General features: G+C 41.1%; 1 protein-coding gene across 4 annotated transcripts in view; it reads left to right on the forward strand.

The window, feature by feature from the left end:
• The window catches only part of Arid1a (AT-rich interaction domain 1A), a 76,649-nt gene that overhangs the window by 23,453 nt on the left and 31,792 nt on the right, over positions 1-21,404 (forward strand). For all 4 annotated transcript variants that reach the window (XM_026391624.2, XM_026391627.2, XM_026391625.2 and 1 more), the window contains exons 2-4: positions 6,327-6,539; positions 8,566-9,018; positions 10,450-10,566. In XM_026391624.2, coding sequence (XP_026247409.2) covers positions 6,327-6,539; positions 8,566-9,018; positions 10,450-10,566 — 783 coding nt within the window. The remainder of the gene's footprint in view (positions 1-6,326; positions 6,540-8,565; positions 9,019-10,449; positions 10,567-21,404) is intronic.

Raw genomic sequence — 21,404 nt, forward strand, 5'->3', positions numbered from 1 at the left:
CTGAGTGTCCAGAAACTGGTTACTTTTGGCTCTGTGACACTTAGCCCAATTCTACCTTAATGTTCCAGTCTGTTAAATCTCAGCAGCTTCTGAGGGTCATTGTGGCTTTCCTTGGTACAATAAGGGATTACAATAGCTAGCTGGGCTGGAGGGGCTTGCAATTCTGTTTGCCTGGAGCAGGGAACTCACTCTCTACAAGCTGTTTGTTTTGAATATATTCAGAAGGACAAGCTTGCTAGGCATTCTTGCCTTTGATGCCCCTAAACTGCATCTTCTGATGCATTTCATTTGGCAGGCAGTTTATAACACGGCCAGTGATCTGGAAGAAGATAAATGGTAGATGGAGATGAGGAGTTTTCTTATGGCTCTTTTCCCCTTTTTTATTTTTATTTTTATTATGAATGCAGGAGGGTATATAGCAGGGGGCCTGACTTCCTCGATCAAGGGGCAGCATTTTCCTCTCAATTATGTGTCTCTGTGGCAGAGCCTTTGCTTTTGAAGTGTAATCACAGTAATCTACTCCTGTGGTTTCCCATTGAAAGGATTTCCTCTCTGTCTTTTCCCAGAGTGGAATCTATGGCTCTTTGCAGCTATGATTTGGTGTTTCCCATCCTCTGCCTTGTGCCTGCAGACTGCTGATACCGACTTTTCTACCTTGCATGTAGTAGGGATTTTTCTGTTGTGAAATTGCTACTTTCTAATAAAACTGATTAGTGAAGATTTTAAGACCCTTTCTCTGTTATGAGAGATTGGGTGATGGCATTTCATCTATATACAAATCTCAAATCTTTCATAATGATTTTAAATGTTAGGTTAGGTCCCTTGCTCACCTCCCCTTCTGATAAGAGTAAATATTTAACTTTGATGTGAGACCAGGGTAATCTCTTTGAACTGAATGAATATTTTAGTTTGCTAAATAAGCTATATATACACTCTTTTTTTTTTTAAAGAGAGAGTGAGAGAGGAGAGAGAGAATTTTTAATATTTATTTTTCAGTTCTCAGCGGACATAACATCTTTGTTGGTATGTGGTGCTGAGGATCGAACCCAGGTCGCACGCACAACAGGCGAGCACGCTACCACTTGAGCCACATCCCCAGCCCCTACACTCTTGATTAAAAGCGTTTGGTGAGGGGAATCTGATGAGCAGAAAAAGAAATATCTTAATTTTATTTTTAGAAAAAGAATTTCTGTGTCATTTTTTCTGGACTACAAAAATTTCCTAAAGTTGAGATGGGAGATTTCCTTGAGCCCTAAACCTTCATGTAAGTAGCTGTATTCCATTGGGTGCACAGGCCCCCTGATGTGAGATGGGGGTGGTGGTGGTGGTGATGATTTGCCTTTAGCCTTTTGTTTTTAAGCAGTGGTTTTTTTTTTAATATATTTTTTTTTTTAGTTGTACACAATACCTTTATTTTGTTTATTTTTATGTGGTGCTGATGATCAAACCCAAGGCCTCACATGTGCTAGGCAAATGCTCTACTGCTGAGCCACAATCCCAGCCCTAAGCAGTGTGTTTGAGCATGCCTGTGCAGTTTTGAAATCCTCTTTGGTATAGAATGGTTATTCTCAAAATGTGATTGTTGTTCTTCCTTTTTTTTTTTTTTAAGAGAATTTTAATATTTTTTAGTTATCAGTGAACACAACATCTCTGTATGTGGTGCTGAGGATCGAACCCGGGTTGCACGTATGCCAGGCGAGCGTGCTACCGCTTGAGCCACATCCCCAGCCCTGTTGTTCTTCCTTGACTGTTTTAATCTCTCTTCTTCCATTCAATCCAACCCAATTCAATTTTTTCTGTGTAAAGTCCTGTCTTAGGGTTGGACTTAGAATAAGCCTCTGGCCTTGTGTCTGAATAGTTTAATCTGAGCTTTTTCCTGCTCTCTTCTTGCACTCGAACAGTTCTTGAGCCCTAGATCTGTAATTGGATGTTTGGGGGAACTTAATACCTGAATTCTGGCTTCCCAGAACTTAAATCTTAGCCAGGTGTGGCGGTTCATGCCTGTAGTCCCAGCTACTCTGGAGGCCAAGGCAGGAACTTTGAAACCAGCCTGGGGAACATAGGAAGACCCCCTCAAAAATACAAAATAGTCTTAAGAAGTGAAGTAGTTAGCTCAACTAAATGTTAAATCTTGTGGTGCTGACTGAATTTACAATAGGATATTTAGATATGTAAGAGATCAAAGTGTGTTGAAAATGTGGGCAGTGGCTTCATGTTGAGAAGTTGAGTTTCTGCCACCAGAAGCCATTGTGTATAGGAGGGCAAGGCAAGGAATATTGTTATACAGCTGGGCATGTACAATATTGGGAAACTGTGGTATAAATGAAAAAGTGTGTAGAACTGAACCACACTGTACAGCCAGGTGGAAGTACTATTTATCATTATTGATAATTCCTACCATTTATTGTGCATGTAAATACCAAGCATTGAGTTGGGTGTGGTGGCATACGCCTGTAATCCTAGCAGCTCCAGAGGCTGAGACAGAAGGATAGTGAATTCAAAGCCAGCCTCAGCAACTTGGGTCCTAAGCAACTCATTGAGACCCTGTCTCTAAATAAAATACAAAACAGGGCTGGGGATGTGGATCAGTGATTCAGTGCCCCTGAGTTCAATCCCCCGTACCAAAAAAAAAAACCAAAAAACCAAAACAAAACAAGCACTGGGGCGAGGGTTATATAGCTCAGTGGTAGAGTGTTTGCCTAGCATGTGTGAGTCACTGGGTTTGATCCTCAGCACCACATAAAAATAAAATTAAAGTATTAATTAAAAAAAAAACAAGTACTGTGTTGTTTGTTATGTGCATTTTAGATGAAGAACTGATATGTTTGAGGTCAGATAGGATTTGAACTCAAATCTATCAAATTTTACTATATTCTGGTTTCTTTGTAGTACTGTTCAGGATGTTTTTTAAAATATATGTATTTTTAGTTGTCAGCAGACTTTATTTATTTGTATGCGATGCTGAGAATTGAACCCAGTGCCTCACACATGCTAGGCAAGCACTCTACCACTGAGCCAGAATCTTAACTCAAGTACTGCTCAGGATTTAATAGGAAGTTTGGAGCTTTTATTGAGTAGGGAGTGATAAAAGTGATTTGGGAACATTGCGTTAGAACTGTACTGTCCAATATAGCCACTAGTCACATGGGGCTGCATGTGAATTTAAATTAATTAAAAGTAGATAGCCAGACACAGTGACCGACGCCTGTAATCCCAGTGGTTCAGGAGGCTGAGGGAGGGGTATGTGAGTTCAAAGCCAGCTTCAGCAAAATCGAGGCACCAAGCAACTCAGATCCTGGTTCTAAATAAAATATAAATAGGGCTGGGGATGTGGCTCAGTGGTTGAGTGCCCCTGAGTTTAATCCCTGATACCAAAAAAGAAAAAAAAAAAGGTAGATAAAATATTTTGGTTCATCAGTCATATTTTATATTCTAAATATTTAATAATTGCTACATGTCCATAAAATTCTGTTAAACAGAGATTCACTAGATCCTTGGTTCTCAGCTAATAGTATACATCAGAATCATTCAGAGATCTTAATGGGAGGTACAGGGAGGAGCCCCAGTCCTTCCAGTCCCACTAAACTGGAATCTCTAGGGAAAGGCCCAGGCATTTGTGAATCTTCACAGACTATTCTAATCTGCAGCCCCTGTTAATAGCTGCTGCTCTAGAAGCTCCATGGTAACCATGGTAATGACTGCCTCTCATGTTCAGAGAAGACCTAGACTGACAGAGATACCCACAGCAGGTTGGTCTCTGTTCAGCAAATGTCTCTTCACTTGGAGCCAGATCGAAACAACCTTCTGTGGGGCTGAGATGAAGACCTCGATATGATATGTGGCATGATGTGGCCATGTAAGCCCTTGAGCTCTTTACAAGAGAGAGTGGTAATATTTTGGCTTCATTGCCAGGCGTATCAGGGAAGACCACATGCTATTTATTACTCACTAGCCCAATTGTTGCTAAATTTGAACTTCTTAAATAGTCCTGAGAGAATTCATATGGCTCCAGAATTATGGTTGGTAACATTATTTGAGCTAGGACTTGAATAAAAGTTGTTAGGATTGCACAGCACGGTGACACACACCTGTAATCCCAGTGACAATGGAGGCCGAGACGGGAAGATTTAAATTTTAAGGTCAGCTTCAGCAATTTAGTCAGACCCTATTTCAAAATAAAAGAAAGCTTAGTGGCAACATGCCCCTGGATTAAGTCTCTATCTCTAGTACCAGGGGCAGGGAAGGAGGGGAGTTGTGAGGATCATTAGAAACAGCCCTTTAATAACACTGACATGGAATAGTGATTTGGGACACAGTTTGACTCTCTATAGTTTGGGAGAGGAGTGATCCCATCATCATTATTACCTTTTTAGCTGAGATTTCAGCTCTAGTATAAGAGAAAACTCTGCTTCTGCTGTTTTCTTGTTGGTATTTAGAACAGCAGCTTTTGTGGATTATTGTTATACCATTTTTCTTCATGACAGCTCTAGTTTTGTGTTTCCTTTCCACCCAGCAGTTTTCTCTGATTGAGAGATCCCCCCACAACCCATTTTATTTTTGAGATAGAGGCTTTCCAAGTTACCCAGGCTAGCCTCAGCTTGCAATCCTCCTTAGCCTTCTAAGCGGCTGGGATAACAGGTGTGTGCCACAATGCCTGCACTCTACTTCCTCTATTATAAAACATTTAGTAGGGTTTTCTTTTGTATTAGGGATTGAATTCAGGGGCACTTTACCCCTGAGTCACATCCCCAGTCCTTTTTAGTTTTTATTTTGAGGCAGGGTCTTACTGAGTTGCCCAGGCCGGCCTCAAACTTGCGGTCCTCTTGCCTCAGCCTCTAATATTACAGGCATGCACCACCATGCCTTGTAGTTTAGTGTGGTCCCTGGACCAGGAGTGTCAGCCTCACCTCCGAATTTGTTATAAGTAGATAGCCTAGGTCCAACCCTGAAGCTACTGAACCAGAGACTCTGGGGATGGTGCCCAGTGTTTCTGTGGTTTAACAAACCTTCCAAGTGATTTTTTTTTTTTTCTAAAGAGAGAGAGAGAGAGAGGAGAGAGAGAATTTTTTAATATTTATTTTTTAGTTCTCGGCGGACACAACATCTTTGTTGGTATGTGGTGCTGAGGATCGAACCCGGGCCGCACGCATGCCAGGCAAGCGCACTACCGCTTGAGCCACATCCCCAGCCCCCCAAGTGATTTTTGAGGCATGATAAACTTTGAGACCTACTGAATTTGGTTTGAGAGTTAATGATACTTAGACCTGGAATACTAATATCTATTCTCCGCCCCCAATTTAAGATTCACTTTCAAGTTTCATATCAAGCCCAAACCTATCTTCCCACTGAGTGTATTTAAGGGGTGTTTGATAATAAATCCCTCCCTTCTGTATCACAGTAGTTATAGGTAGGTATTTTTGGCAGAAGAAAGTATGAGAGTATTCTGTATTGTGCAGCTCCAATAGGATAAAGGCATGTCAAAAAGTCAATGAGTTGATTGAACCTGTTGTTCCCTAGAGAGCTGGAAAGAAAGCTGCTTATAGACAAATGCTTTTGATTTAAACTTTGAACTATTGTTGGTGCTGTGCTGTACCTCTCTATCTTGTTCTTTAAAGAGACAAAAATTCTATCATTATGTCCTCTAACTTGATTTTAGAAAAAATGAACTTTTCACTTCAGATGCATAAGGCTCTAAATTAGAGTCACTGTTCCCTCAACAACTGTTACTTGGCCTCTTTGCTCATTTGAAGAAAGCATAATTTTTAAGTGCTTGGACCATAATGCAAATAGGCTGCAAATATGCAAAGGAAAAAAGTTTCCACTGTTGGAAGTATAGAAACATCTGGATGCAAAACAAAAACAAACCATCTGGATGCTTGTGTGTTTGAACTCCCAGCCATACTATGTTGATGCATTGGTTTTTATGTTGAACAAGGTCATAGTGCATAACAACAGCATCCTTTCTAATGGAAGGGCCTTAGTTCTGATTTCTGCACCACAGAATGCATACGTTAATTGCTCTATACCTGACCCATTCCTTGAATCTTCAGCCATACCAAACTTACAAAGTAGTTTTTAGCTTACAAGATGCTTTTCCAAATAATTTTGGTATTTTTATTTTACATATATGTGACTTACAAATGAAGTTTCTGAGGAGGGTTAAATGACCCACTCAAGAGTTACTGAGTCTATTCCATTACTTTTCATAGCAACTGGTTTTCTGTGTGGCATACAGACTTCAAAAGACCCATACATTTGAGTTGTATGTTCTTATTGGCCAGAGGCCATCAAAGCTTCAGGTTAATGAAATGCTCTTTATTTTGTAGCCATCCAGTCCAATGGATCAGATGGGCAAGATGAGACCTCAGCCATATGGCGGGACTAACCCATACTCGCAACAACAGGGACCTCCTTCAGGACCGCAGCAAGGACATGGGTACCCAGGGCAGCCATATGGGTCCCAGACTCCGCAGCGGTACCCGATGACCATGCAGGGCCGGGCGCAGAGTGCCATGGGCAGCCTCTCTTATGCACAGCAGGTAGATGGTGACTCTGATTACTTTGACTCTTGTTGCTATTCAGGATCTACTCTCTGAGCTGTAGAATAAAAATATATCCTTAGCTTTCAAGCCTCTTAATAGGGGCAAAGGCCAGCTGGCTCAGTTAATTATGTTGTGCTGTTAATAAGACCAAAGTTGTGGGCACCATCCCATGAGAGCTCCAGGGAAAACTTCTCCCTGGCCACAAGCTATATACCTCCTTTTTTTTTTTTTTTTTTTTTTAAATAAGTTCTGGGGTTTGAATCCAGGGCCTTGTGCATGCTAAGCACACATTCTATCACTGAGCTGCACCCCAGCCCCTGTTTTTTTCTCATGACCTATTTGGCCTGCTTATACTCACTGAGTGGTGATTGTTGAAGGAGGTGGGATAGAAGAAAGGCAATGACTGAGCACCTGTCTACTGCTGCTACAAAGAAAACCATTCATAATGTGTGCCCTGGAAATGGAAGAGGCCCTACATGTTTCTCAAGGCCTTCAGCGTATCAACTGTCTGGCTCAAAATGAACATTTACCAGGGACTGGGAATGGAAGGAAAAGGGTAGATTATATAATAAAGATACTAATACTATTACAAATGTTAAGATGTTAAGATTTCCTCTCTGTTGAGAGCCACAGCCAAAGGGGCCCCAGAAAACTTCCAGCTGCCAGCAAACTCCCAGCTGCCGGCTGATGATTGGCTCACAGTGGCCCCAGCAACATCTAGCTGATTGGCTCCTCTGTGGTGATGTTCATTGGGCTGTTTCCCTGCCCTTCAGACTGCCAGCTGATGATTGGCTCACAGCGGCCCCAGCCTCTCATCTTTTGTCTGGCCTCCCATTTCATTATCTACCTCCTTCCCCTTCCCTTTGATGGAACCCAGGATCTTGTGCATGCTAGGCGATTGTTGTACCACTGAGTTACATCCCCAGCCCCATATCATTATCTTTTTGTTGTAATTTTTTTTTTGTATTGACAGAATTTTCTATAATTTATATATGAGTGATACTTCTACTGAAAATGGCGAGGGATAGAATATAAAACTTAAATTACTTCTAAGATGCTAAAAGAATACCCTTAAATATAGAAAATGATACATCGAAGGCTGGGAGTATAGTTCAGTAGTAGAGTACTAGTTTAGCATGCGCAAGGCCTAAATAAGAGATACTGTCATTTTCCCTCCCTTCCTCCCTCCTTCCCTCCACCATTGAGATTATTGAGGGGAGATGGGGTGGAATTTGGGGGGAATATGTGGCTACATACATAGATATATCCCTGGATCCTAAAATAGTGCCTGAGGTATAAGTAAGTACTAGTAGGCCCTCAATTTTTTTTTTCAAATGAAGATTAATGAAATATAGAACTAAAGCAGCTTAATGAGCCAGGAGTGGTGGCGAATACCTGTAATTCCAGCAACTTGGGAGGCTGAGGCAGGAGAATCATAAGTTTGAGTCTAGCCTCAGCAACTTATTGAGGTCCTGAGCAACTTAGTGAGACCCTGTCTCAAAAAATTAAAAAAAAAAAAATGAAAATGTGTGGGCTTGTTGCTCAGTAGTAGGGTGCCCTGGGTTAAATCCCCAGTACCAAAAAATAAAGTAGCTCAATGATTTGTACATTTCTGGATTTCAGAACCCTAGGTTTTCGGTTGGCTGAACCAAGCTAGTATTGATTTTTTCATTGTGACTGGTTTATAAATTCCCAATGTTTATAAAAACGACCGAGGCCATGATGAAAAGAGTAGGCTCGTTGGTAAAAATATTGTTCTTAAACTCACATAAATTGCCCACAAATGAAATAGTATACATTTTCATTGGATGAATGTAGTCCACACCTAACCAAACCACCTAATAAGTTTGGCCATTCTTCCCAGCTCAGTTTAGTCAGGGGTGGTAAGAAAATATTGGGCCGCCTTAGTATGAGGCTTGACCTGTTTGCTTTTTATATCCTCAGGGCATAGCTTCTGATAGAGTACTTCATATTTCTTCATCTAGAAGACTCATTGCTAAAAGTATCTTTTCCTTTTCTACAGATTCCTCCTTATGGACAACAAGGCCCCAGTGGATATGGTCAACAGGGCCAGACTCCATATTACAACCAGCAAAGTCCTCACCCTCAGCAGCAGCAGCCACCCTACTCCCAGCAACCACCATCCCAGACCCCTCACGCTCAACCTTCATATCAACAGCAGCCACAGTCTCAGCCACCACAGCTCCAGTCCTCTCAGCCTCCATATTCCCAGCAGCCATCTCAGCCTCCACATCAGCAATCCCCAACTCCGTACCCTTCCCAGCAATCCACGACACAGCAGCATCCCCAGAGCCAACCCCCTTACTCGCAGCCGCAGGCACAGTCTCCCTACCAGCAGCAGCAACCTCAGCAGCCAGCATCCTCGACGCTCTCCCAGCAGGCTGCATATCCTCAGCCCCAGTCTCAGCAGTCCCAGCAAACTGCCTACTCCCAGCAGCGCTTCCCTCCACCACAGGTAAGATGCCCCTGCCTCTTGCCCTTCTCTGTGTGTGGCCACAGATAGGTTGGGGTCTGGTGTCCTGAGAACTTTGTCATGCAAATTGGTTCTCTAATGTGTACTTAAAAACTAATTAAACTCTGGGTAAACATGCTAACTGGATTGATTGAACTAATAAAGGTATAACCTTCTTAACTACATAAAGACTTGTAGCTCTCCTTACTGATGAAGAAATAGGGCAATGGAAAATTGCATAGACAGATAAGAAATTAAAGATAATGAGGCTGTTTTTTTTTTTTTTTAAACCAACATAACAGAATTTTACCCCCAAAATGATTTTGGTCTTTTTTTCCAAAATAGTCTCTTTGAGAAGCTGTGTTATAATTCATTTCAGCTGCCATTTCATTCTTACTTTACTCAAAAGTATTTTGAACCCCTTCCTTTGAAATTTCCATCAGAGAGAGCTGCTGTCACATTCTTTAGAATACTCTCACTGGTGGCAGATCTTTTTCTTTGTTTTTGATGATACTGGGAATTGAACTTGGGGGCATTCTACTTCTGAGCCACATCCCCAGACCACCACCCCCCCCTTTTTAATTGAGACAAGGTCTTGCTAAGTTGCTAAGGCTGGCTTCAAACTTGCAGTCCTCCTTACTCAGCCTCCTGTGTCACTGAGATTATAGGCTTGTGTTGTCATGGCTGGCTACAAATCTTATTTTTTGAGGGTAGACTAGATTTAAGGAAATAGCAAATATTGAGTTCAAGCTGTGTCTGGTGAACAAGATATAGATAATGAAGCCTAAAAATAGTTTTATAAAGCCAAAAGAGAAGGAATGACTGACAGCTTCATTAAAGATCTTGTACATTGGTGGCATCATTGGAATAAATCTCTTACTCCAGGGCTGGGGATGTGGCTCAAGTGGTAGCGCACTCGCCTGGCATGCGTGCGGCCCGGGTTCGATCCTCAGTACCACATACCAACAAAGATGTTGTGTCCGCCAAGAACTAAAAAATAAATATTAAAAAAATTCTCTCTCACTCTCTCTTTAAAAAAAAAAAAAAAACTCCAAGGCGGTTACTTTCAAGGAAGCAGTACTTATTTAATGCAGAGGTTGTGGAATGAGTTTTTGTTCATTTTAAAATTAACAGCTCTCATTGCTTAACAGGTATAACTTAGATTTAGCCAGACTTTATCATTTAACTCCAAGAAGCAGTTCCTGTGGGTAGGAATAAATGGGTGACAGTTCCATCAGAAAGAGTTCACTGTTGACATAAAACTTAAGCACCAAGGCTTGGATTTTTTTTCTGCCTTTAAATAACATTGTTTACAATTGTGCCTTATCTCCCACCCAGTTCCCCTGTGTTAAAGTCCCATCCGCCTTTCACCATGAAGTAAGCTTGCCTGGTTTATCAATACCAGGCCTTCACATCTTGTTGTTCTTCTTTTAGGAGCTTTCTCAAGATTCTTTTGGGTCTCAGGCATCCTCAGCCCCCTCAATGACCTCCAGTAAGGGAGGGCAAGAAGATATGAACCTGAGTCTTCAGTCAAGACCCTCCAGCTTGCCTGTGAGTATTTCTGCCACCTTAGAAAGAGGAAACCAATGAAAACCTGTTTCTGGTTGGATGTTTTGGTGATAAATGTCTAAACAAACAATAAGCCATTTTTTGAATTCAGGTTCAAAATTCTGAGTAGGAATTCATAGACTGATTTTATAGAATGTCTGTCCTATCTGCTGCTCAGGGAATAGGTTTGCAATCTGTTTTTGTTTTTGGTTTTTTAAGATTTGGGGCTTTTAGAGATAAACATGAATGGCAGAGAAGATGGAGATGTTAGAAGCACTTTCTGCTCTCCATCAAAGTTGGAAAAAAAAAGTCTCCATTTTTTGACCTTAGTGTTGAGCACACACTTTTTATGTTTTTGGCTTAGTATTGCCGAGATGGAATCCTGGGGTACATTCAAGCTTGCATTATCACATTGAGCATGGGTGAAATGAAAGTAGTTTATGATGGAGGTTTTATGTGAATGGGTGCTTTTTGCCTAGTACAGTGCTTGGTGCCCTGGTGTTTGATTATGGAATCAGGAGCTTAATTATGGAATAGATTGATCATATCCTGAGAAAGCAGTGTAGTTTGTTGATGGAGAGCTTGGGCTCTGAGCCAGAGTACTTAAGTCTGCATCTTGATTTACCACTAACTCTGTAGCGTGTAGCTTAGGGCAAGTCACCTTTCTGTGCCTTAGTTTTCACATCTGTAAAATGAACCTAAAGTACCCACTTTGTGGGGGTGCTAATTAAGATTAAGTAGGCTAATAGAAGAGAGCTTTATGTGGTAGACACTCATAAATGCCAGCCATTATAACCATCTCAGAGGGCACAGCGACTGCTTGATACCCCAAAGGCAGTTAGCACCAACTAAAATACATCGAGACTAGTTGTGGGAACATATTACCTCTGCCACTGCACAGGGACAAAAAGTCTCATCCTCTGAAAGTTAATTGTAGGGCACAGAAATAAAGTGGGCTACTCCAAAATCTAGTAAGTGGGGATAGATAGCACACCTTCCATTATAAGCTCAGCTTCAATTAAGCAATGACATTTAGCCACACAGGCCCAGATAAAAGTCTTTTGAAATTTTGATTTTTACTTAGATTTACAACCTGTCTCTAGACCTGACTCGGGAGAAGATGGTTTCTGTATCTTTAAGAAATAGATACAAGGAAGGAACTCTCTTCATAATGAAGCCTCCCATGGCTTCCTCTGAAGACCTTTGAGATACAACTTTAGTAGGGCAAGGTTTGCAGAGCTTCTCAGTACAAGCTTCCAAGGCCAGGATGGAGAGACATTGTCAGGATGGGACTTCTACTGATGACTTTCTCAACTGAGAAATTGGGGGAGGAAGTGTCTGAATAAAGTGATCACTCTTTGTTCCCTTCTCATTAGTGTCTGTTGCAATCCTTTTCTGCATCCTGAACTTCACTGGAATGTGCTTTTTAACCTGATTCAGTCAGAAATGTGTAACTACTCCCTCATCATCTGTGGTCTGTGGCTAAATCTGGGTGGTGTGCTATTGTGGCAAGATCCCAAATCAGTGGATTTCTTTCAGTGCTGTAAGTTGCTCCCCTTTAAAAAGCTGCTTCTTACTTCCAATGACCTTTTGATAAAAATGTATTTAGCATTATTTAGTTTTTTTTTAAAGTATTATTTAGTTCTGAGAAAGTTCATATACAGACATGCTCTGTGTTTGTGTGTGTGTGCGTACATGTGTGTGTGTGTGTGTGTGTGTGTATACTGGGAATTGAACCTAGGGGCTCTTTAGCATTAAGCCACATTCCAAGCCCTATCTCTCTCTCTCTCCCTCCCTCTCTCTCCCTCTCTCTCCCTCTCTCCCTCTCTCTCTCTCTCTCTCCCTCTCCCTCTCTCTCCCTCTCTCTCTCTCTCTCTCTCCCTCTCCCTCTCTCTCTCTCCCTCTCTCTCTCCCTCTCTCTCTCTCTCTCTCTCTCTATTTATGTTGTAGATGGACAATAATACCTTTGTTTTATTTATTTATGTATGTATGTATGTATGTAAAGTGCTGAGTATCGAACCCAGTGCCTCACACATGCTAGGCAAAGGGCTCCACTGCCAACTCAGCCCACTATTTTTTGAGACAGTGTCTTGCTTTGCTGAGGCTGTCCTAGAACTTGGAATCCTGCCTTAGCTGCAGAGTCCCTGGGATTATAGGTGTGTATCACCAAACCTCATGCTGTGCATGTGTTCTAAGGGTTGGGAATTCAAGAGTTTCTGATTTGACCTACTGAATACTGAAGTGAAGATGTTGGCAGTCTTTTAAGCTCAGGGGAGGATTGTTTTTGGAAAGCCCCCAAATAGGTAATATTACCAAGTTTAGGCTCTATGGTTGACCATGTGCAAAGTGAGCTGCCTGGGTGATTGGCATCTTTCTTGTTTGTTTGTTTCCGTGCTAAGGATCAAACCCAGTGCCTCACACATGATAGGCAACTGCTCTGCCACTGAGCTACAGCCCTAGTCCTGGCATCTTGTATTTTTAATTGCTTTTTATCCTTCTGCTACTTGGACCAGAAAACAAGAGGTGGTTATTCTTTGAAATTTTGGTTTGGTGGCAGATTTGTCTAGTCAGGCTAGGAAGCAATCACATCTGAAGAAATGAGAAGTCAGATTCCTCACAAGGCCCTTTTCTTTCTTAACCAGTTGTTTTAAAGGATTCCCAGGCTTGGCAGTACATTCCTTTACTAAGTAAGGCCTTAGGAGGCACCTCTTTGAATTTGGCTGCCATGCAGATGCTAGTCTGACTATATAACCCCTTTAGTTGCTGTTGTCCTTAATATTTTATCTTTGCAGTACTGGGGATTGAACAAAGGGGTACACTCTACCACTGATCTATATCCCCAGCCCTTTGTATTTTTTATTTTGAGACAGAGTCTCACTAAGTTGCCCAGATTGGCTTCGAACTTGCAGTTCTGCCTTTGCCCCTTGAGTAGCTGGGATTGCAGCTACACCTCTGGCTCATGTTTGTCACCACCCTTACTCTTTTCAGCATACTTGCTTGGCTCTAAAGGCATTAAAACCCATAAGTAACTGTGTCTGATTACCTAGGCATCAGAAGCAAAGATTTCTCCCACCATTTTCTGGTTTAGTAGGTCTAGAATAGTCTGAAAATGTGCATTTCTATCAAGTACTTCCATTCCAATGGCAGAACCAGGGAAGGCACTGTGAGAATCTCTACTTTGTCCTTTTTTTCCATTTTGCTTGCAGCTTTCTCTGTCAGACCTCGGGTTTTCTCCACTTTCAGACCTTTGCATATACTCTTCTATTTGCCTCATACTTTCTCTTACCTTTCCCCCCACCTCTTCTGTTCATCTCTCAATCTATATCTCTCTTTTTATTTATTTTTTTTGCACAAGAGATTGAACCCAGGGTTGCTTAACCACTGGTCACATTTCCAATCCTTTTTATTTCTTACTTTGAGACAAGGTCTTGCTAATTGTTGGGACTGGCCTTGAACTTGGTGATTCTCCTGCCTTAGCCTCCTATAATCCCAGTGATTATAGACATGTGCCACTGTGCCCAGCCTCAGTCTATATCCTAAAGATAATTTCCTCTGAACATTCTTCCTAATCAAACTTCAAGATTCAACTTAAGGGCTGGGGCTGGGCCTCAGTGGTAGAGTACTTCCCTCGAATGGGTGAGGCACTGGGTCTGATCCTCAGCACCACATAAAAATAAATAAAGATATTGTGTCCATCTACAACTAAAAACAAAATTTAAAAAGATTCAACTTTAGTAACTTTTATGTTGACTTCACTGAGTAAATCTGTTTTAACTTTGAAAGCTCTGCAATATTTAAGAGAAGCAGGTATAAAGAACAATTCGATGTCTGAATATTTATCTTTAGAAACCAAATTACACTAACACATGTAGGCAAAAACTTATATACCCCTCTGGGATCACTTCTCTTTTCCTTTACCCAGGGAAGTACTATCCAACTTTTAAATTTTTTTAAATTTCATGTTGACAGAGCATTTTACTAAAACCCCTATTTACTTAAATGGCAAGCTTCTGGAGGGCAGACACTGTGTTGTTCTTGCTGTCCCCAACATCCATTACAGGACCAGTGGTTGTATACCATGGCTGCATGTTAGGATTACTTTAGGTAATTATCTTCAAAACTAAATGCCAGCCAGGCACAGTGGCGCACACCTATGATCCCAGTGATTCGGGAGGCTGAAGCAGGAAAATTGCAAGTTCCAAGCCAGCCTCAGGAATTTGGTGAGGCCTTACTTAGCAAGACCCTGTCTTAAAAAATAAAGAGATGGGGGGCTGGGGTTGTGGCTCAGAGGTAGAGCGCTCACCTAGCACATGAGGCCCTGGGTTCGATCCTCAGCACCACATAAAAATAGAATAAAAATATTGTGTCCGTCTACAACTAAAAAATAAATCTTTAAAAAAAAGAGTTGGGGTTGTAACTTGGTGGTAAAGTGCCCCTGGGTTTAATCCTTAGTACCAAAACAAACAAAAACTAATGCCAGCTAGGTATGGTGGCCCATACTTGTAATCTCGGCTACTGAGGAGACTAAAGCAGGAGGATTCCAAGTTTGAGATAGCCTAAGCAACTTAGCAATACCCTGTCCTAAAATTAAAAGGGCTGGGGACATAGCTCGGTGGTAGAGTGCTTGCCTATCATTTGTAATGGGTCCAATCCCCAGTACTGCCCAAACAAGCCACAGCAAAAAGAAAAATGTCTAGGGTTCACAGATTTGCTTTGATGTAGGGTGGGGCATAGTTAGAAGCTATCCCAAATGACTCTGATTTGCAGCCCAGGTGTAGAGATCCACTACTCCAGATTGTGTCTGGTTCTTTTTAGACTCTTAGGCAATCACAAAAAGTATGGGTGCTATATCAAATATATTTTAAGTTACTTATTTAAATGAAAGCTCAGTGTGGGCTAACTTGTTCTGTCTTACTCGTTGCCATCGCAGTGCCTGGCATATAGTAGGCTCCCATTCATTGGACAAGTGAATCTGAGCAGTATCCATAACGTTGATTATCTGGCAAGAGTGTGTTTGATGGGGCTTGATCATGTAGTATCAGGTTGTTGTTTCCACTGCTAAGGCAAGATAGGCATCACAGATTGTTATGGGAAGACCCAAAGTCTATCTCAGGATAGATTATTTGTACTGACTGACAGGGCCTTAGGAGATGAGTTTGGGGTTTGTCATCCATCTTATAAAATGTATACAACCTCACTTTATATTAAGAAGGTTTTTGTAAGGTATGAGTGACCAAATCTCTGGATGTTTCATTAAGATCTTTAATTTTCTTCATTTGGAAGCCATATCTTTGAGGAACTCATTCTGAAAATTGGTATCTGACTTTGGATTATAATCGTTTTTGAGAATTTGGATTTATATCTTTAAAAGCTCTTGTTTGTTTGTTCATTTGTTTGTTTACTTATGGTATCAGGGATTGAATCCAGGGGTGCTTAATCCAGTGGTAGAGTACTTCCCTCTACCACATCCACATCCCCAGCCCTTTTTTTGTGTATGTGCTGTGGATTGAACCCAGAGCCTTGTACATGTGAGGCAAGCACTCTACCAACAACTGACCTATATCTCCAGCCCCCCTTTTTTTTTTAAGTTTTATTAGAAATTGGGGCTAAGTGAGTTGCTTAGAGGCTCCCTGAGTTGCTGAGGCTGGGTTTGAACTCACAATCCTCCTGCCTCAGCCTCCCAAGTTTCTGGGATTATAGGCAGGAGCCACTGCACCCTGCTTAAAAATTCTGTTTAAATAATTCGTCCAAGTATATGTGGTTCCCTGGAATAATTCATGCCTAATGCATCCCTAATTTTCCTTACTGAGGCAGTTTTCTAAGTTTTACATTTAGCTTTGTAAGTATACCTGAGATAACCCCCCAGCTTTTTATTTTTATGGTGCTGGGGATCAAATCCCGGGCCCTGCACGTGGTAGACAAGGGTTCCACCATTGAGCTACACCCTCTAATCATGCACTTGGGATTGACTGATAGAACATGGATACAGGATTTAAAACCCACATCTGAAGACTGCTTTTCAGATTTTAGCATGCATTAAGCATGACCTGGAAAGTATTTAAAACACAGATTACTGAGATCTGCCTGAGATATTCTGGTTTAGTAGATGTGAAGTAGACCCCAAGAATTTCCATTTCTCCAGTGGACTTATACTGCTAGTTCAAAAGATCCCAGTTGGAATAACACTAAGGTAGGAATCCTTGGAAAGGGAAGGAAAAAATTTATTAGCCTAGAAGGCACAGTACTAATCTAAATAATAGTGGTCACAGACACTATACTACTGTTTGACTCTTGGGAGATCGGGAATGGCAGGCTTGTGAGTTGAAAATGATGGGGGGAAAAAAAGACTTGGAAGAAATGAGACTGCTTTCTAGCTGTAGCCTCAAAGCTGTTTATTCCTGGGTTAAGACAGCCCTTGCACTGCCAGTGCCATCCTGGAAGTACTCCTCAGCTTGTGGGTGCTCATCACTGGATTCTAGTTGTGGGGCCACACACAGACACAAAATCATAGTCTGCCTCAGAAATTGTTTTGAATCTGGTTTTCCCTGTCCTTCCCCACTGCTTGCTACCTCTCACCTGGTAACTTATCATAGGCTCCTGGCTATTCTTTTTCTCTCCCTTTTTACTTTCAAGTCTGTGGTCAACATAATCATCCCAGGGGGTGGGGGGAAAACCATGACTGACCAAGTTTTCTGACTGCTTTGAAACCTCTGGATACCAGTTGTCTATAGGCTTAGGTTCAGACATGATAATATACAATTTCCTTTGTGATCTGGAAGATGAAAATATTAAAGAAAAAAAAATGTAGGTAAGTTCCCCAGCCCTGGAGTAAAACCTGCCACTCTGGCAAATAGACATTAGTTAGACATGGTTGATTTCTTAAATCATTTGTACTCTTAGGTCTATGAGTATGAATATGACATGTATTCTATCTTCAAGGGTCCTTCTCTGTTTCATTAGTGTAGTGCTATCAAGAATTTTGTGATGTCAGTGATCCATTCATATCTAAATAATTCAGGAAAAACATCATGAATATGATCTAGATGGTTGTATTTGAGTAGTTAGAAAGGAAAAATCCAGTTTGATCAGAGGAAAGGCAGGGATGGGGATGGAGTGCAGTGCAGATATTTGGGGGCTGGTCAGTGACAGAAGGAAAGCTAGATTACAAAGGTTCAGACCTTGGTGGCTGAGTAAACTATTTGGAGCTGACATTACAGGCCTGTAGAGGATATTTTGCAAAAATGATCCATTGGCATATTTGAAAAGGGGAGAGTATAAAAGCAAGGGAATAAGTTAAAGTGTTAAACTAATTCTGGCAAAAGATGTAGAATTCTAGCTGAGTGCAGTGGCACACAACTATAATCTCAGCATCTTGGGAGGCTGAGACAGGAGAATGGCAGGTTTGAGGCCAGCCACAGCAAGTTAGCAAGGCCCTAAGCAACTTAGGGAGAACCTGTCTCAAAATAAAAGGACTGGGTATGTGGCTCAATCCCCAGTTCCAAAGGGAAAAAAAGTATGGAGTTCTGATTATCTCATTTGCATAGCCATTTAGTTCCACATGTGAGACATGTAGGAAAGAATCTGTAGAACTGGGAATAAGTAGATTCTACTGGGTGAATGGTTTAATGATTTTCGATTGACTGGTTTAAGGTGGGTAATAGAAAAAAAAATCTCATTGACAAATAGATTAATAAGGAAAACTCGTTTTTGAGCAGACTTTAATATTTATTTTTTAGTTATAGGTGGACATAGTATTTTTATTTTATTTTATGTGGTGCTAAGGATCAAACCCAGGGCCTCACGCATGCTAGGCGAGCACTCTAACTCTGAGCCACAACCCCAACGCACAAGTTCCTATTTTTTGTTGTGGAACATGGTATAATTAGATGTCTAAAATAAACTGCTTAGTTACTAGTAAGAAATGAAAGAGTTAAAACTTAGGGAATAGCTGAGTCTGGATAGAGTTGCAGGGTTGTCTTGTGTGGTAGTTAATAGTTAAACCATGGACTGAAGTAGACCTCAGAGGCTGCAATGGGAGTATGGAGAGAGGAGCCAGATGGAGCCCTGCACAATGCCTGCAGTCACCAGGTGGAAGCAGCCAACAGAGTTAGAGAGATCTGCAGAAGACCAGGATTGTGTGATATTTCTGGAAGCAAGGGGAAGAGGGAAAATGGTCCATATCAAATTTATATTTCAAGCATTATATTTTGTGGCACAGCCTGTTAATTCCAGCTGCTGGGGAAGCTGAGGCAGGAGGATCACAAGTTTAAGACCAGCCTTGGCTACTTAAAGCCTGTCTCATAATTTTAAAAATTAAATTATTAAGGGCTAGGGATGCATCTTGGTAATACAGTGCTTGCTAGCATGCACAAAGGCCCTGGGTTCTATCCCCAGTGTCCCCCCCCCCCCAAAAAAAAAATCATGAAGCATTTTTTATCGGGATCCTTTTTACATAGGGAAATGGCCTGGTTTCTAAGGGCAAAAGAAAAGGAAATATAAGTTTGGTTTAGAGACAGGGTTTTGTTGAGCAGCTTAGGGCCTTACCTCCTGAGCCACTGGGGTTACAGGCATGTACCACCACACCTTGCTTATTTTTCTTATTTTGAGACAGGATCTCAGTAGGTTGCTTATAGCCTTCTAAGTTGTTATGGATTTTCTTATTTTTCCTATACATTTTTGGTTCTTTTCCCTTCGTTTTATTTAAGAGTCCCATATGTTAAGTTGTTGGGGCTGTCTTTAAATTCATGGTCCTCCTGCCTCAGCCTCCTGAGCTGCTGGTATTGTAGGCATGTGCCACTGCACCCAGCTTCCAAGCCATTCTTTAGCTATCACTTAAAGTAGTAACTATTAATACTCATGTTTTACTTCTATGATGGATTGCAGTGGTCTGGAAAGAGGAAGTGGGTGGGAGCATGCTGTTCCTGTAGAATCTACTAGGAGTAAAGCCAGGAAAAGAGCTATAGACACCAGTGATCCTGGAAGGACAGGAATTAAAATGTACTGAGCAACCACTCCTATTTTACTATGAGAAAACCAAGGCTTAAAATCAGGATTTGAATCTAGCTCTTTTATATCAAGTGAAATATTTCCTCTTGGATGCCACCAAGTAAAGCCATGGGCAATCTGATCTTCTGTACATTTTTAGACTAAAGCCTCAACTCTTTGCCATTTAACATTTACTAAACTTAACCTAAAGTAAGGAATGTGAATGGATTTCCTTTTCACTTTTGTTTTCCCAGACCCCTTGGTGATGAAGACACAGGTGAGACATGTATGTGAGGGACATGGGTATTGGCTAAACCTGCAGAAAGGAGGGTTTGACCAGACCTGTAGGATCTTCTTGAAAGATTGTGAGGGAATTGCCTCAAACAGTGGAATGTTGAATAGAGTGGTTCTTTGGCTCTCCCATGTTGGATGGGACCAAGCCCTATTCTGTAGGCCTTTCTTCTAGTTAGCCTATTGTGGTTAATGCTTATTTTAATTAGATTACATTTTGAACAGCAAGGATCTATCTTGTCAGTCTTATAAGTGACAAATGTTATTTCAGTATAATTTTTGGTTTGCATTTGTATGATTATAAGTGAGGTAGAAAATGTACTTATAGGGGCTGGGGATGTGGCTCAAGCGGTAGCGCGCTCGCCTGGCATGCATGTGTCCCAGGTTTGACCCCCAGCACCACATACAAACAAAGATGTTGTGTCCGCCGAAAACTAAAAAATAAATATTAAAAAATTCTCAAAAAAAAAAAAAGAAAATATACTTACATATTTAGAAGCAGTTATCTAATGTTTGGTGAATGGTCTGTTATAGATTTTCTTATTTTTCTATAAATTTTTGGTTCTTTTCCCTTTTTTTTTTAAAGAGAGAGGAGAGAGAGTGAGAGAGAGAGAATTTTTAATATTTATTTTTTAGTTCTCAGTGGACACAACATCTTTGTTGGTATGTGGTGTTGAGGATCGAACCCGGGCCACACGCATGCCAGGCGAGCGCGCTACCGCTTGAGCCACATCCCCAGCCCTCCCTTTGTTTTTAAGAGTCCCGTATATTAAGAAAATATCAGTGAACTTTATGATATGTTTAAATGTTTTCTCCCAGCTTCCCAGTGGTCTTTTCATTTTGTTGGTGATGCTTTCCCATGCTTTTTTACAATTGTTTTATGTCATCAGATTTATCATGAATTTTATGTCATATTTAGAAAATCTTCTCCTTCACTAAAGTTAAAGAGAAATAAGTCTGTGTTTTCCTTTAGTACTTGTATGGTCTTGTCATTTTACATTTAAAACTCTGAACCATTTAAAATGTGTTCTTGGGTATGAACCCAGTTTTATCTTTTTCCAAATGACTACTTAGCTGTCAAAGAACTATTTATTAAAACTTTGATTCCCCTCCCTGCCCCCAAATGTGATCTATCATCCAGCAACACTAACATCACCTGGTATCTTGCTAGAAATGCAGATTCTCAGGCCCCACTCTACCTCTTTTGGCTCTAACTCTGTAAACAATATCTCTGAGTGATTTATCATAATGGTTTAGAAGCTAAGAGTAAGGGGCTGGGGATGTGGCTCAAGCAGTGGCACGCTCGCCTGGCATGCGTGCGGCCCGGGTTCGATCCTCAGCACCACATACAAAGATGTTGTGTCCGCCGAGAACTAAAAAACAAATATTAAAAAAAAAAATTCTCTCTCTCTTAAAAAAAAAAAAACAACAACAACAACAACAACAACAACAAAAAAAGAAGCTAAGAGTAAGATTTTCAAAGGAAATACCAAGCTGGGAACTTTGTGTGATACAATACATTTTACTAACCTTATCTAGTAAATTTTAAAGACTCTTTGGTTGTA

Source organism: Urocitellus parryii, chromosome 11 (genome assembly GCF_045843805.1).
Source record: "Urocitellus parryii isolate mUroPar1 chromosome 11, mUroPar1.hap1, whole genome shotgun sequence".
In the NCBI taxonomy this organism is placed as follows: Eukaryota; Metazoa; Chordata; class Mammalia; order Rodentia; family Sciuridae; genus Urocitellus; species Urocitellus parryii.